The 16,848-nt window shown below is 39.0% G+C and overlaps 2 protein-coding genes across 3 annotated transcripts; one reads left to right on the forward strand and one right to left on the reverse strand.

The window, feature by feature from the left end:
• Window positions 1-2,531: 2,531 nt before the first annotated feature.
• LOC106963117 (trypsin II-P29-like) lies at window positions 2,532-3,886 on the reverse strand. Its single transcript, XM_015057853.1, has 5 exons — window positions 3,798-3,886; window positions 3,533-3,715; window positions 3,151-3,212; window positions 2,939-3,063; window positions 2,532-2,845 (listed from the first exon to the last, which is right to left on the reverse strand). Exons 1-5 carry the CDS (start codon window positions 3,884-3,886, stop codon window positions 2,696-2,698), a joined length of 609 nt encoding a protein of 202 aa, XP_014913339.1. The 3' UTR covers window positions 2,532-2,695.
• Window positions 3,887-7,763: 3,877 nt separating this feature from the next.
• On the forward strand, window positions 7,764-12,733 carry LOC106963121 (Golgi reassembly-stacking protein 2-like). Of its 2 annotated transcripts, none has more exons than XM_015057857.1 (10): window positions 7,764-7,943; window positions 8,611-8,691; window positions 9,424-9,627; window positions 9,711-9,797; window positions 9,898-10,028; window positions 10,117-10,249; window positions 11,176-11,278; window positions 11,368-11,475; window positions 11,913-12,041; window positions 12,160-12,733. In XM_015057857.1, the coding sequence occupies exons 1-10, from the start codon at window positions 7,881-7,883 to the stop codon at window positions 12,387-12,389; spliced, it is 1,269 nt and encodes a 422-aa protein (XP_014913343.1). In that variant the 5' UTR covers window positions 7,764-7,880; the 3' UTR covers window positions 12,390-12,733. The 2 variants fall into 2 exon arrangements, with proteins under 2 accessions (XP_014913343.1, XP_014913344.1); XM_015057858.1 differs by having other exon boundaries at window positions 11,176-11,263.
• The last annotated feature ends 4,115 nt before the right edge of the window (window positions 12,734-16,848 follow it).

Here is a 16,848-nt window from a genome sequence, read left to right on the forward strand (position 1 = left end):
GTAACAATAATCTAATTTTATTTTTGAAAGAAAGAAGCAGACAACTGTTTTCTTTCATTTTAATGGTGGAGACCAGAGTTTGATACAAGGTAAAAAAAAAAAAAAGGAAGCAGTTTGTTCAGAGAAGAAAACAAAGACATTCCAGTTCATCTGTGTTCTAATAATCCTATAGATTATCCTTCAAACAGCAGAGAGATTAAACTTTGAGCTGGAATCAGAAGTGAACCTGTTCCCCAAACATCAGAGAGCAGAAAGAAACAGGGAATTTCCTGAACACAAATTTAAAGTTGGAATAAATAAATAAACTTACAGGTTTTTCAAATGGTCCAAAGAAATAAAGAAGAACGTCTGAACAACGGACAGAGACGCAAAAGAGCCACAGTAGAACCAGACTGGTGCCACACCTGAGCAGGTGAGTTTAAACTGAAAGTGTTATGAAAAGAAAAGAGTCCAGAGAACAGAGCTGCTGGTTGCTTCATGCAACAGGTCAGACTGGTCTGACTGATCAAACCGGGAGAGTCAGAGCGAAGTTGGCCTGCTGATGTTTGAAGTTATGAGCCCTTATTGTGACTGCCAGAGAAAACACAAACACTCTCAGGCTGACAGTCTGTTTTCACAGTCTGTTGGTGGGGATTTATCTCTTTCTGTTGGTGAAACTAATTCCTGCATCTCCATGATGTCCGTTTATTCAACCCAGATGAAGTGTTTTTATATAATCCAAATATGCCTGTGATGGTCAAAGTGATCCGTAGGTCAAAGATCAGCAGAAAATATGTGCTCAGTGACGTTAGTGACATCACTCCCACATTTTTCAGGAATAATGTAACGCGTTGCTATTTCAAATCCAGTAGTCAGACTACAGTAACTTAACGAAATTCACTTTGCGTTACGGTGCGTTACTATTTTCGCACATACGCACAGTAACGTTACTGTTACTGGAAATTTAAAGACATTTTAAAAAAATAAATAAAATAAATTAAAATTTTAATTTTAAAAAATTAAAATTTTAACATTTTTTAAAAAAATTAAATTTCAATTTTTTTCAATTTTTTTAATTTTTAAATTATTTAAAAATTTTAATTATTTTTAAATTATTTAAAAATAATTTAATTTATTTTTAAATTAAATTAATAATAATGTAATTTTATTTACTCTAAGCGTCTTGGGGAGCGACTGCCGTTTCTATGCGACAGTATCAGCAGCGACAGAAATGTAAACATTGGAGCGAGGAGAGAGATGCGCATTTTGTTGCTGGAAAAACAGGAACTATTTTGAGATTCTGTCGCCAAGTCCGATTTTTATAAGCAGCTTTGGGCTTGTTTCGTTTCTAAAATCGCTTGCAAATTTAACCCTTGTGCGTGCAAGGACTGAGGCAAACGCGGAGGACTATGGCAAATGATACAAGTTTTACGGGTGTGGGGTCGGTTGGACCCCATTTGTAAACACAAATGGGGTCCAACCGTTTGTGTTGGTCCCCAACACAAACGGTTGGAGGTTGAGTCGCGAGTTGCGATTTTTGGCGCTCGTTTTTGAACGTGAAGGTACTCATTTGGGCTTGGAAATAAGCAGATACTCGTAATAAATCCCAGAATTTGTCTGTCATCCAGGTTGTTTACGTTAAGGGGGGGGGGGGGGGGGGAGGGGGATCTACTGGGGTGGCATGGGTTACCACCCCAAATGAGAGCCTTGCCACCCCAGCTGGCGACTATGAATTCAATAAATAGTTATGGCAAATCGGACATTAAGCGCTGGAATCTCTTTTTTCCGATAACATTGAATGCAACACAATGTAACCTGACACCTATGGAAGCCCATTTCCGCCATTCTATTAAAAAATATCAGAAATTATTTCATTATAATGAGATAATTTATTTACTTTTTTTTTAACAGAGTGTCAGAAATGGGCTTCCATAGTGTTCGGATCCGTCTTGGACATAACTTTTAAAAAGATCTCCCCCTGCTGGTCACAACACTTTACAATATCGCAATAGTAAAACTGTGTTCACCATGTAGCTTTCTACATACAATGAAAAAAAGCTTCTTTTTTTTATGCTAAATTTGTGGAAGCTACCATTAATTAGTTTGATCTGTTTTTAAATATTTTTCTTAAAACTTCTCTTTCTTTCCAAATTTTGACTTTTAAATTGTTTTTCATTTTTGAATGTTATTTCATGTTTTCTTATTAAAAATGTATTGTTTTGTTATTAATTTTTAAGTTATTAGGATTTTATTATGTTAATTGTTGTATCATGTGACTTCTGTTTCATTATTTTTGTGTACAGCTCTTTGGTTTTGTTGGAGTCTAAAGTTCTCTAGAACTAAATCATAAATAGTATCTCCAGAGCTGCAGAGTTTAGATGCTGCATGTTCATTTCTGCTGTAAAAGAAAGACAAAACTGAATAAATACATTGCTTCTGGTGTTCCTCTTCATGTTACTCAGAACTCATGTCATGTTTTTAGACCCAGTTCAGGGAAAATATTAACTGATCAAACTGAGCCATGAATGTAAAGACAATCAGCCAGGAAATGATTCTTTTTCATTCATTTACTGAGGAAGCTCCATTAGGAGGTCAAGGTCAGATGAGAAAAACCAAAACTATTCATTCATCCAAATTCTACAAACCTGTAGAACAAACTCAGATATGAAATTATATCTGAGAGGAAGTTTGATGAGAATTTTATTTCATGATTGTTTTATTTAAGCACAATTGTTTGTTTTATCCAATCCATGTATTCACACACTTCCATGACAACAATAGGACCCAGAAATGCATAGGTTAGTGGAGCTTGAGAAATGACACCATAAATCATGTTGTTGAAGATCACTCCTGAACCAGAGTCAGCCTGTAGAAAAATGTATATCAATATATTGATTTATGTTGTAAAACAGAAAATTTGTTTAATCACCTTAGAGAGACAATGAAGAAACAATCTTACAAAACTTATATCCTTGTTCGGTGCTTGAATATGAAATACATGCCCACTTCCCGGCTTAATCTGGGAGACAGCAACAACGTTCATGTCGACACACTGAAGACGGGATGAACCAGGAGGCATGGGTACTGTAGAGAAACATGAGAATCATAGACATGTTATTCACTCTTACAGAAACAAAGATTTTATTCTCATAACTTCAAGATTTCTCTCACTTCGCAGATTATTGGGGCCGGTTGTCGTTCCTCCCTCTCCTGCCAGCTGAACTGTATCGCCTCTGAAACACAATAAGAATAAAATGTAAAAATACAAGATAACAATGTGGAAAATTAATTGTTAACAAGCACATTGAAAGAACAGAAGATAAATCCATGAAGGACTTCATCCACAGACACAGGAGTGTCCACCTCCAGTCCTCAGTGACGACTTCCGCCGTCCTTTACATGCGTCTCTGGTCCAACACACCTGAGCTAAACGGGTTCTGGTTCTGCTGGTGGCCTGATTACCTGACTCAGGTGTGCTGAAGCAGAGGCAGCAGGACTGGAGGAGTGGAGACAGAAAACCTGAAGTCATGATTTTGATCAGAGAAAGACTTACACTTTGAGACGATTGTTGCAATTTGGTAGCTGAACAGGTGGGATGTCTGTTACTGGTCTCCGAAGCCTCAGCAACATGATGTCGTGGTACTGGCCAGAAGAATAGATCACAGGAGGCTGTCGGATTACCTGATTCTGCTGTTTAGCAGTCAGTGGATGAACTTTTGATATTGCTACGTTATACCTGCAGAAAATGTTAAATTATAATGAACACACAGAAAACCTGGTCATCTCCAGATCAAACTGTGTTAATGTCTCTTTCCTACCATCCTGCCTCTGACTTCTGACCACTGGCATGGCAAAATCTGATGAGCAACGGAGTTTTTGAATAGTCCCCCTCCTGGGGACTATTCATCTGCTAATCGGAGAAAAAAAAGAACATGTGTTTTATGTGGCTAAAAGTTAGTTTGGTGTAAAGTGGAGCTAATGTGCTAACAAAGATCAAGTTAAGGACACATATACAAAAATAGAAAAAAGCCCTGATGTTACATTGTTAAAAACAAAAAGACTAATGGAACTAAAATGCCCTTCATAAATGAAACTATGAATCTTGTCATTTTATAGACAAGAAATGTTACAAGAAATTCATAAGGAACACCGTTATTGACAAAAGGTCTTTTCTCTATCTGTTTTATCTGCTCACACTCACACGGCTGCACGCTGACATAACCATAACATTTAAGACCGGTGGCATTCACATATTAACAATAACTGATTAAAGTATGTTTTATATTTAACCAAAGTTCATTATTTCTCAAGATAACAACACTACAATAACGCTGACATTAATTTTCTTCCTCTGTACCTTGAGAAGGAAATTAATGTATAAAAATTATGATATCTCTAAAGAAATTAGGTTCCAGAAGAGTTTGTGAGTTGAAATCATCAATCCCATTTATTACGACCAAAATGCATTCCCATTCCCATGTTTTTTTTTATGGGACAACACATCAAAATAGTGTCTAACAACAGTTTCTGATTCCTTTTGTAGGGTTTTATCTAAGCCACGCCCTAAAGAGGGCGTTCCCTAATGTGTCATTTCCTTTATCCTTGTGTGTGTATACATGAACATGCAAGCAGCTAAAAGAGATAGAGGAAAACACTGAATTATTTATTCTAACAGCCCCCCTGATGGGGTGACACAGATAGCACCCCACCATAATCACTAAGTGCAGTGCATGTGGATCCTAAGCTAAAACAGGATCGTTTGATATGCCAGTAGGTGGCACATCACAGTGCCACCTACTGGCAGCACCAAATGATTACAATGTTTTTCAATATACATCACATCTCCCTTTCTGCATTTTTTTTCTTCTTTTTTTTAACAAAATGTGTAAAATCAAGTTGAGTCCATGTAACGTCTTGGCCTTCTACCAGGTTTTCCACAGCGAGTTGCTCTCACAGGGCTGCTAGAAGAAACAGCAGGGTCAGTCACTATTGTTGGACTGTGTGGACCAGTCTAGAGCAGAACCAGGAGGTTCAACACTTGACAGTGTATCCTGGATGTTTCTTGCATCTTGACCAAAATGACAGTAATTCATACAAGTAACAAAAAACATAACATTAGCTATTTTCCAAACCAGTTTCCTTCAATATAAAACTTATGAAATTTCAACAAAAACTGCAGGTGTGTGTCTGTCTGGTGAATTTTTGGTTAAAACATGTTTGGTTTTGAGAATCCAGAAACTTCACTCAAGTAAGAGTAGCGATACTTCGTAATAAAATTACCCAAATAATAAGTACAGGGTAGTGAATATGTGTCATATGCAACAATAGTGACTGAGTCTTTTCTTTGAATATGAAAAGACTTTTTTAGTTTTAAGTCTTTTCATATTGCCACAATATGAAAAGACTTAAAACTAGAATTGACTAAACACAACACGAATTATTCAGGATAACTTTCTTACCAGGAAAAAATGGTTTTTGAAACTCCTTGCCTTAAAAACTCCGTTGCTCATCAGGTTTTGCCATGCCAGTCCATGTCTAGTTTCACAGTTTATTCTTTAGTCCTGATGATGAGCTATTTCACTGTTCTTGTACCGGGGTTTTGGTTTTCTTATTCATCCTCATTTGTTTCATCTGTGCAATTTTGGTTTGCTGTTCATGTCCTTGTTTAGTAGATGTTATGTTTTTCTTAGTGTTGCTTTTCTTTGCTTTGTAATAAAATGTTGTCTAAAGTTATTTTCAGACAACAATGTTAATCTTAAGAGGGAATATATGTCAGTTTCTAAGGAGAGAGATTTAAAACCAGCTCGTGTGCTTACGGAATAAGCAGCACTTCTTTTGTTGAACAGCAACCCAAAAAATTAAAGCCTGCACACAAATATAAGGTACAGCTGCACTCAAAGGTGACATTAAAAGCCCAATGGCACCATCTAGCAGTTGTCATCTCAGCATGCTGAATATTTTATTGATGCTTCTTTTCCTCAAACAAGATTGAAATTGAGTCAAAAGTAGGCCCGTGGCGATAAACAATAAATCGCATAATAAATGAAAATGATCGACCTCGTTTTAATTTATCAGCTTTATCGTTTCTTCCTGCCTTTTTTTCTTTCTATTGATGAAAAAAGTCTCAACTCTGGTGCTCTCCACTGAGTAAGGCAGAAGTGAACCATTGCATCAGGTAATCAGATATATCAATCTTCTCTATCTATCTAAATCTAATGATTATTGAAGGGCAATATAGTATACAGACTTCATAATCTATACTCTTTTGGTTGAATTTTATTTCCACTTTGGTTTTATGTTGTGTTTAGTTTTTATTCCAGTGCATTTTTTTTAACAGGGACTGAGAGTCCATTTTGTTTTTGGTTGTTTTGTTTATTTCGTTTACCAGTTCCAGTGTTCAATGTTGTTTTGAAAATAAAGTGTCTTTATTTTTGGCAGGATGTGCTTGCACTATCATGTCATTACCATTACATCAGTTTAAAATGGTCATCAAACAATATTATCGTTTATCGCAATAATTTTTGAGACAATTAATCGCTCAGCTAAATTTGTTATCGTGACAGGCCTCGTCAAAAGATGTTTTTGACCAGCTGTTCCTTTTTCATCATTACAGTGTTTTCAAATACAGCTAAATATCTGTTGCTGCACAGTCCCATGACTCTCCTAGCGCCTATTTTGCAACGTGAAATCAGTGTAAGAAATTCAATTTCAACATATATTTTTAAAGTAATGTTTTTTCTGTTTATCTTGCAGTGTTTCAAATACATTTAAATACTTAAACATACTTTTACAACTCTGTCTCAGGAGCTTTTATCCAGTGTTTAAGTAAAAAGTACATTATATTACATTTATTCCATTTTGCATAATCAAAAACACAAGCACAGAGCTTTGCTCACGTGTTGTCTACTTACATCATGTACAGAAGACACTAGTAAGCCTAAACACACTTTTCTATTGCACAACATGGCTTGGGATAAAGATTATTTGATGAATTTATCAGCAAAATTCAGTAAATAAAAAATTGCAGTCTGCCCAAATGTACACGTCTGTTTTACTGAACCAAGTGTAATTCACACTTCATCCACCAGAGAGTTATCAAAACAAATCTAACATTATCATTAGTGTGAGAGGAATTATGTCTCAACCAACATTTGTGAGTCATACTCACACAGTTAGCTTCAAAAGTCCATAATTGGTAAGGCTAAGTTCTGGATCTAGAAGAATTTACACCTCCTTTTCTAACTAATCCAGCCTAATTTATTTCTTTAATTAAAATATTACTAGCTTAGTTTATTGTTGAACACTTCAATAAAACAATTAAAAGATTAAAAAAGTCACAGTTATTTTTATGAGTATATTTTGTGACATATGAATACTTTCGAGGTAACCATTTTGGCCCAAGTTTCGACACTGCTTATCTAAAGCAAACTTTAGAAATAGCTTGACAGCAAAAAATATATTGTTTTTGGTCTTCAAACAGACAGAACTGTTTAGTTTACGTTCATTGAGGAGCTATAAAATAAATACACATTTCAAAAAAATAATATATGTAAGATTTTATGTATTATATTTTCTGTAATTTACAAAAGTCACAGTTGCCATTTGAAAATTGACATAAAATTAATTTACTAAATAAAATGACCTCATTTACAGTCCACTTTTCCATACTCACAGATTTCTCCAAGGCGCTTTTTAAAACTTATTTCCGATTTTATTTTAACTATGAACATATTTGAAATTTTCAGAAAAGGGCGTTATTTCCTGCCACGTAACAGCGCCTGCGCATTACAAGGCTAGTGATTTGGCGACGTGTACCCGGTGTGTGGAAGTGTTTAGGTTTCTTACCTCCGCCGGGGAACTGTCCGTTAGAAGATCCCCGTAAAGCCCCTAAAACACAAAGCATGGGAGCATCTCAGAGCGTGGAGATACCAGGTGGAGGCTCAGAGGGTTACCACGTCCTCCGGGTGAGTTTGAATCACCTATAGCCTGCTAGCTGTTAGCTTAGCATCCGGGTAGAAGGGAGAGAGTTTCTGGCTTGGAGTACTGATGAGAGGCCGGGGTCCGTCTCTGCGGCCTCCGTTTGGAAAACACAATATCATGTTAAGGGATTGCCGTGTGTTTTAGAGTCGTGTAAGTGTCTGGTGTGGTCTGGAGCGTTCATTTGGATGTCTCCAGGTAATCTTTAGTAGGTATTCCAGCCGGAAACTGGGCATCAGCAGGGCTGGAGGCAGCTAAAGCTCCGGAGAGGAATGACAGCTGCGTTTGAGTCTGCATCCATTATCGGACGTTGCATTCTTAGCTCCGTGGACTTTTAGTCTTTCGCCAAATGTGAAACATAACTTCGCAGTTAAAGCCGTGCACCTCAATTTAGCTCATTAAAATTGAGTTATGGACACTCTTGAGTTGGATTAGCCCAAACAGAAGGACAGCCAATAACTTGTCGCATACTTCATAAACATTCACAACAACAATTTAAGAGCTTGGCCTCTAAACGAAAGTCCCACTTGACAGACTTGTTTTTCGTCAATTTTGATCTGACAAAACTAAAGGATTTGTTCCTTTTTTTTTTTTTTAAAGTGTGTGAGTTGCGGTTCATCCAGACTCTAAGTTTGTCCGTCATGTTCGCCACAGGTTCAGGAGAACTCACCAGGTCATCGGGCAGGACTGGAGCCTTTCTTTGACTTCATCGTCTCCATCAACAACAACAGATTGGTAAGAAGCTGAACTCATCGCGTCCTGCAGAACAAATTTTCAGTCATGATAAACTCAAAATTCAATAGGGAGATTTCTCTGTGCTATTTGCATTTGTTACAGCGTTTTACTTGTAGCTCGGTGTATTATGGTCATTTTTTTTCCTAGCTGGTTTGCTGTTGTAAATTTAAAGAAAACCGCCGTTCAAAAACAATCTGCCTCTGGCACAAAAGGCAAGTGGTCAGATTTCTTTTGAGGATGTTTTGTGCATACTTACAATCAAATTCCTCCTTCAAATATGTTTATTTGTGTGCTGCTGCTGCAGCTGAGGTGTAGCAGTAGTCTTTATTTTCATATGTCATACGCTCTTACAGGTGTTTAGTTCACATGAGCTTGCAAGACACAATAAAACGCATGCAAACACGGTGCATGTAGTTAAACTGCGTGAGTCTCAGTTACTTTCAGATGTAATAAAACGCATGGAAGCAGTCTGTGAAGAGAACCAGGACTAAGAAATGGGCGAGAAGGAGCGCTCCGCGTCAAGTCGTATTGAATGTCTTTCTCGGTAGTTTAGTTCTTTTAGTCGCGTTATGTTCACACCAATAGCACATTTATAGTTTTATACCCAATGTTACATTAAATGTTTGTCTAGTTTACCCCTTTTTTGTCTCCAAAACTTAGGATGTTCTCCCCGTGAAAGTCTCATTCACTCATTTGTCTACCTTCCTTCACCTTCGTCTCATTTCCCTCCAGAACAAAGACAACGACACCTTGAAGGACTTGCTCAAAGCCAATGTGGAGAAACCAGTAAAGATGCTGGTGTACTCGTCAAAGACCCTGGAGCTGCGGGAGACCACGGTGACTCCCAGCAACCTGTGGGGAGGCCAGGGTTTGCTCGGGGTGTCCATCCGCTTCTGCAGCTTCGAAGGGGCCAACGAGAACGTGTGGCACGTCTTGGTAGGTAGCCGCGGAAACACCCGGGTGCGTATCATCGTCCGAGCCGATGCAATCCAACAAAGTGGTCTTACTGTCTGAAACAGGAAGTGGAGCCCAACTCCCCGGCGGCCCTCGCCGGCCTGCGGCCGCACACCGACTACATTATCGGAGCCGACACTGTCATGAATGAGGTTGGCTGTCGGTTCTTAAAGTTCTCGTAGCCATTGGTTGACCTTTGCTTCTGTTTTTACGCTTCGTCTGATATCTTTGTGTTTCCATGGCCATCTTTAGTCAGAGGACCTGTTCTCTCTGATAGAGAGCCACGAGGGAAAGGGCCTGAAGCTCTACGTCTACAACACAGACACAGACAACTGCAGGGAGGTGGTCATAACGCCCAACGGTTCCTGGGGAGGCGAGGGCAGGTACAAAACACACACAAAGTCACCTCAACGTTCCACTTCCTGTTAAGATCTCAGTCTACCTTGACTTCGTTTTCCCCGATCTCTCTAGCCTTGGATGCGGGATCGGCTACGGATACCTCCACAGGATTCCCACCCGTCCTTTTGAGGAAGGGAAGAAGATCAGCTTCCCTGCAAACTCTTCTACAGAGTCGGTCAGTCCCCTGAAAGACGGATTCACAGAGGTGAGAACGGTTCTCATATGGTTCAGTTCTTACAGGCAGCAACTCAGAATAGCCACACAGCTGATTGAATATGAACGGTTTTCCAAAAGTATTCGTCCCACTTGAGCTTTTTTCTGTGACAACCAGACATTGACGTTGAATACTGTTCCAGTAAGATGGATAGAAGTTGGTGGTAATGTTCAATGTTTAAGAGATTTGAGTACTTCTGAAATGGACTGTAGCTTAAAAAAATCACCTATTTTTAGTGAACTGCAGGGAGAAAGAATACTGAAACAGACTCCAGTACTAATAAAAAAATCCGACATTTATTGTGAATTTGAGGGACATTTTCTGTTTTCCTGATGAATCTTTTCCTTAACTGTGCCCCACAAATCTGGAACAAACTGCAAAGATGCCAAAACCCCGACTTCCTTTCAGTCAAGGCTAAATTCTCACCTGTGGCCTTTGATTCATGACAACTGGAACATTGATGAATATATTTGTTGTATATTTGAGTGACGATTTCAATGATGGTATTTGACGAAATTAAATGTTTGCTTGTTTCTCAAATCTACAATGACCTGTTAGGGTCGTTATAGACGGGGCATGGGGGAGGGGGGAAGAGGACATTTCTCCCAAAAAACTCTGAATTTTGAGATTAACTTCAGGAATTTTCTAGAAAAACAAGGACATTTCTGAGTTTGAAAAGCTGAAAATTTTTGACTTTTGGAAGTCAGAAATTTTCCAATTTTAATTGAATTGGACTTTTCTTTTCATAGCAATGCTTCTGACTTTTTCTAGAAAGTTTCTGAGATCTCAAAATTTCCAAGTTTTTGATGGAAATTTATTCTCCCCCTTTTTTTTTTTCTGTCTCCAACTGCCCTAAAAAACCCATCTTACAAATGTGCTATTCAAATAAATCTGACTTTCCTCCATTTCCTGCTTAGGTCCAGCTCTCTGCTGTAACTCCTCCTTCCTCCACGCCTGTCGTCTCATCCGGCCTGTCCATCAGCTCTGCTCCGCCCACCATGCCCAGTGAGCTGCAGACGGGTATCGTCTTTGTTTTCACTTAGCCAGCTGGGTATTTGGTCCACTCTGCATTTTGGTTCCTGATATTCCGTGTTCCTCTCTTCCTCCAGGCTTGCCCACAGTCCCTCTCCTCCCCTCCACCTCCAGCTCCTCCTTCTCTCCCCTCCCTCCACTGAATCCTGCTGCCGCCGGTTTTAGCCCAGCCACAACGCTACCAGGTAAGATGATCGAAAGCAAATTTGTTTATCTGAAACACCAATTTAGAAAAAGCTCACGGTTTTCAAAGTTTCTGCACTAGGATGAGTTGGGTTTTAGGCCGTAATAAAATAGATGTATTTTGCAAAACTGATGGGGGGAAATTTTTTTTTTTTTTTTTTTTTTTTGCGCATCACACAAATCGGGTGATCAACAGCCGGATGTTACTACTGGCAAAAACCATGAAGACGACAATGACAGGAAGTAGTTTGTGTCGCTGCCAATGATTTTTAACGACTAGTCGTTGACTCGAGTGATTTTAATTTGCTTGGATGAAACATCACAATTGTGAAGTTATCTTTTTGTGATATTAACAGAATATTGACAAAGATTTATGCACATTTGTAATGTAAACCCAGCCAGTGTGAGTAACGGAGGAATGTGATGTATCCGTCTTCAGGTCTCATGCCTCTCCCAGGAGGGCTGCCTCCACTCCCCAACCTCCCCAACCTGAACCTGCCGCTCCCAGACCTCAGCGCCGTCTCCCTGGCAACCTCCAGCTCCATACCTACAGCCGCAGGAACGACAGGTGAGTTTACAGGAAAAACCAGGCTCTCTGTTTGGTCTCTCTTTTTTTTTAATTAAATTATTTTAATTCTAAACAAATCTGAACTAATTAAAGTTATTTTAAAAAATATCTTTGACAGTGCCCCCTCTGGCTCAGCTGCCCCCCCTGTCCCTACCAGGTCTGGGTCAGTTCCCTCCGCTGCTCCCCAACCCCCCTCTGCCCTTCGTGCCCCCCTCTAGCGTCGCCGCCCCCGCCGCCTCTGTCACGGTCACGGCGATGCCCGCAACCGTCCCGGCCGCCATCGCCACCACAGAGGCCGACGCCACAGAACCCTCGGCCCCCACGGATACAACACTACCACCGTCGTAATGTCGCCGCCAAGCTTTTAACGCAGCCGGTTCTTCTCTCTTTCTCCCATCTGTCTTTCTGTGGTTTTTCTATTTATTTGGCCAGGAGAGAGCAGGCAGCGAGACGCAACAATGGCCGACGCCCCAGTTAGAGCGGAGGCAAAGAGACGGGATGATGGTTCTAGATCAGTCCGACGTGTCTGTGTTGACGGATTGTCTTTCAGCAGAACTGGTAGAACTGCAGCTTGTCAAAGCTACTGTACAGAGAAGATTGCTTCACACTTCTGCAGTAAATAGTTTTTTTTGTTTGTTTTTTTTTTTTCACTTTTTCCTAACTGGTTTGCCCTTGCCAACCCCCCTTTCCTTAATATAACCATTACATGTTAATGGGGCTGGATGATGAGCAGAATTTCTTTTGACTATGAAGTGGGATGACTAACTCCTGCACTGCTGTATTAAAAAAAATCCACACAACTATAAACATGTTTATGTTGCCCTGTTTTCCAGCTCCATTCTGCAACCTTTTTATTAGTAGCTAACAAACCCCCCACACCACACCTTCAGACTGATTGAATTACTAATTCTGGAGTTTTCCAGAATCAATCTACATCATTTTGCACCACTTTATTTGTGTGTGTTTTTTTTTTTTAAATGATTAGAGTCCCTTTGTATGTCCCCACATATATGCAGAACTCTATATTACACAGTATGTCAGCAAACAAGTTGAAAGGTCATGGTTCTAGCTGCTGGGTTACCCACCCCTGAACCCTGTTTGGGTCGGTCACAGTTGCAGTACAGTCTCTGTAAAACTTTCAAGAAAACATCTACAGAATGCACGGTGCAAACAATAAAGCCAAATGAGTTTTACAAACTGTGCCTTCATCTCAATGCTCACTCTTATTGTTTTATGGTCCGTTAATGTTTAACTTTTCAAACCTAAGAAATTTGATATCGTCAAACATCAGCTGAGGAAAGTTTGACTTGGAGAGAAAAAAAAAGACAAACCAAAAGTTTTAGTGCATTCTTGTATAGCAAATGACAAGTCATTTTAAAAAGTTTCAAGTATTCATATACAGGCTTTTAAAGTTTTGCATATTTTAAATATTGCTTAAGTTTCACTTGGCTTCAGATTTGTTCTGATATTCATTCATTGGTTTTTCCCTTCAAATCCTGAACTTATTTGTTTCTTCCACGTCTTAGAACAAATTCTAATCTTAAAACTAGATTTTTGTGTGTGGTCCTAGTTATTTTATCTAACCTATTATTTTTCCTAATCAAATCTTCAAGATCTGAAAGTGGCAAAGTTAATGAGCTGTGTGCAGTGCCTCCTAGTGGTCATGAAAGGAATTGTACATTTGTTTGAAATTTATAAGATTAAAGATGATCGGCAGATCTGCTTTGGGGAAAATGTATAATTTTTTAAAAATATATGATGTGAAATTTATCATTTTAGAAAAACCACAGTTATTTTAGATTTAAAAATAAATGGAAAATGTAACACACGTGATAGAAAAACTTTCTGTATGGAATTTTAATATTTGAGGAAAATTGTGTGAACAAAGCAATTTCCAAACTGACAAAAAATGGACTGAAAAAATTTATATTACTGGTAGTTTCATGTTCTATTATGGAAATTCATTGGAGAACACCTGTATTTATCTCTACATTTAAAAACATTTATTCTTTAACGTTTTCAGCCAAAATTATTAGGAGCCACCCAAAGAGCCACAGATCCCTGATTTAGTGCGTCTGCTCCGTTTTTCTGATCAGCCGGTTGTTTGCACAGATCCAAGGTCTGCAGCAGGTTACTTCCCGTTTCTGCTCGCCTGCTTAAGATGAGGACTTGCAACAGGAACCATGCAATCAACGGTCCACAGCCGCTACATGCTAAGTCAGGAAGAATGACTGTCGAAATCAAACGATTGGATATACAAGATAGTGGAACAGAAAAGACGACTAGTTATCAGTCCATATTCAAACAGAGTAAAATGTTAATGCATCTCTTTTTTTAAATGTATTTGCCATCAACTGTGTGCATTATTTATTAGTGTACCTAGTTTAAATGTGGTTTATATTTTAAAATGGTGGTAGTAGGACAACAGTAAGCAGGTAGAGGAGCTTGATTTTTTTTCAAAGATTAGCCGTAACATAGTGACACTTAAACATGTAAAAGACATTTATACACTGCAGCTTTAAAGTTTAAGGAGAAATCATTCTATTTCTCCTTAGTCAATGAAGTAGATCACTAAATTTGATGAAACATTGAAAAGAGGCAAAAAAAGAAAAAAATTAAATCTTGTTTTTTTCCGTTTGATCCGTTCCGTAGCAGAATCCTCCATCTTGTCTGGATTTCATGCGACCGATTCTACAGCTGTCCAATCCGAGCTCATGATGCCTCTATTGTTTCACATTCTTTCATTACACCATTTAACAAACACTCCCTTTAATCTGACTGTATGATTGTGCTTTACTTAAAAGAAAAAAAATGGATCCCTTCTAACTGAATCAGAGTTGGACATGCAACATGCTTTGAGATAACAAGGGCCGGCCCAAGCTTTTTTGAGGCCCAAGTAGATTTTCATTTCAGGTTCCCCATACCAATATGTCAACATCAGATACTTTATTTCTATGCGTGTAACATATCCACTATTATTAGTGTCATATGTGATTGCCTTAAATTTTACTGGTGTTAATATAGCTGTTGATTTTAACCTTACAGGAGTAGCAAAACAAACAAAAATGCTCTAATTAGCATTTTGAAATGCCAACATATTAATTTAACTATTTGAAAGTAACATCTGAAGATACACTGAATTTACGGAAGTTTAATATCTTTTGTTTTTAAAGATTTGGTACAAATTTGCAAAACGTGCAATCACTGGAAAATAAAATCAAATGATGCTCTTGGGGGCCCCCTTGTGGTGTTGGAGCCTTAAGCAGCCACTTAACTGTTGTCATTTTTCCAAATGAAAGTTAATTGAGTTGGAAAAACTTTTTCTCCAAGTTCATATTTTTTGAGTCTGCAAATGTGTTGTGGTCGATTTCCCCTGCAAGGCCGTTAAGAGACACCACCATACAGGTAAGAGTTGTTTTTATTTACACCATGACATTTTTTTTTTTTTTTGGATATATCCATTTGTTTTCCAGCTGAAGTTAATAAAACGCAGTAACTTTTCTCACCTCCTCCGGCATGGGGACGGGCGGGAATATTCCTCACAACACAGCACACTATTGCTTCTAAAGAAGTCAGTAAGCAAACAGAAATCTGAGGAGACATTTTGATGTTGGCTGCAGAAGGAAAAAACAAAAACAAACAAAAAAAACTCATTCCTTCGAAACGACACAGGTTCTGGAAATTTCCTCTTAAAAGTTCAAGTATGCGGCCGACGCGAGGTGAAAACTCATTCCCGTTGTTAAAAATAAAACTAAAAGCAACATTTATAGCAGCGAACTGAAGAACAGCTTTTGAGAGTAAACAAACAGATGGGGGAGGACACTTAGAAAGCAAAGAGGGGAAAAGCCTTGTTAGAATATATCTGCTATAGTGAGAAATGTACAACGGACTCCGAGTCCGTATGGAGTCCAAACTGTGTCGCAACACGTCGCTTCTCGGACCTTCGGACTCTCGCCTGGACAACAACGAGAAAATAAAAAGATTTAAGACAAGATCCACTTTCGGCAGATCCGAACTGCTTCTGATTGGGACAGGAAGTGCAAATTTAACCCCTTCCTCCCCCGTCAGGGTTACATCACTTTGAAAACGAATCCCCGATGCGTGCAGAGGAAACTCGATGAGACGGGACAATTTATTCTGTCCTTTTTTTTTTTCTTTTTTGTTTCGTTTGAAATGAAGGGAGTATTTTCCCACACCCACTGCTGTTCACAGATGCTTTTGCTTTTACAGTCATCTGGTTGGGCATTTTGCTATATGTAGAGTGCAACTAGAGGTCGTATACTGATTTTGGATTCTTCTAAGGGTTAAAGCAGAAACACTTGGTTCACTCTGTTCTGGCTTCTCTTCTCCGTTTCAGTCTTCTTTTCCTTCTCTCTCTTATTAAAGTTCGGTCAAACACTTCCTTCCATCTTCTTCTATTTTCCATTTTCTTTCCCACTTTGCTTGTTGCTAAATAGTCCATTCTAGAAACGTAGTGGGGGAGGAAGAAAAACAAAAAAAAGGTCCACATTTCATTTCTTATCCTCCAACTCTGACAATCCTGTGTTAAGATTGACCTGAGGGCGGCGTCAGTCAGAAGGTGGGGAGGGTGGAGGCGGTGGGCTGCAGCGAGCCGGACGAGTTCGAGCGTCTCATGTGAGGAAGAAGGTAAGAGTCGGAGCACAGCTGGTGAACGTCGAAGCGGTCCTCCTTGCGATAGGCCAGGCAGCGCCGGATGAACGCCTGCATGACAGAAGAAGAAGAAGGTTTCTTAGTGACTCACCTTATCCGTTTATTAATGCATGTCCACGCAGTCAGCATCATGCTG

Source organism: Poecilia latipinna, unplaced genomic scaffold (genome assembly GCF_001443285.1).
Source record: "Poecilia latipinna isolate Pla-1442-1.1 unplaced genomic scaffold, P_latipinna-1.0 Scaffold1497, whole genome shotgun sequence".
NCBI classification, from domain to species: domain Eukaryota; kingdom Metazoa; phylum Chordata; class Actinopteri; order Cyprinodontiformes; family Poeciliidae; genus Poecilia; species Poecilia latipinna.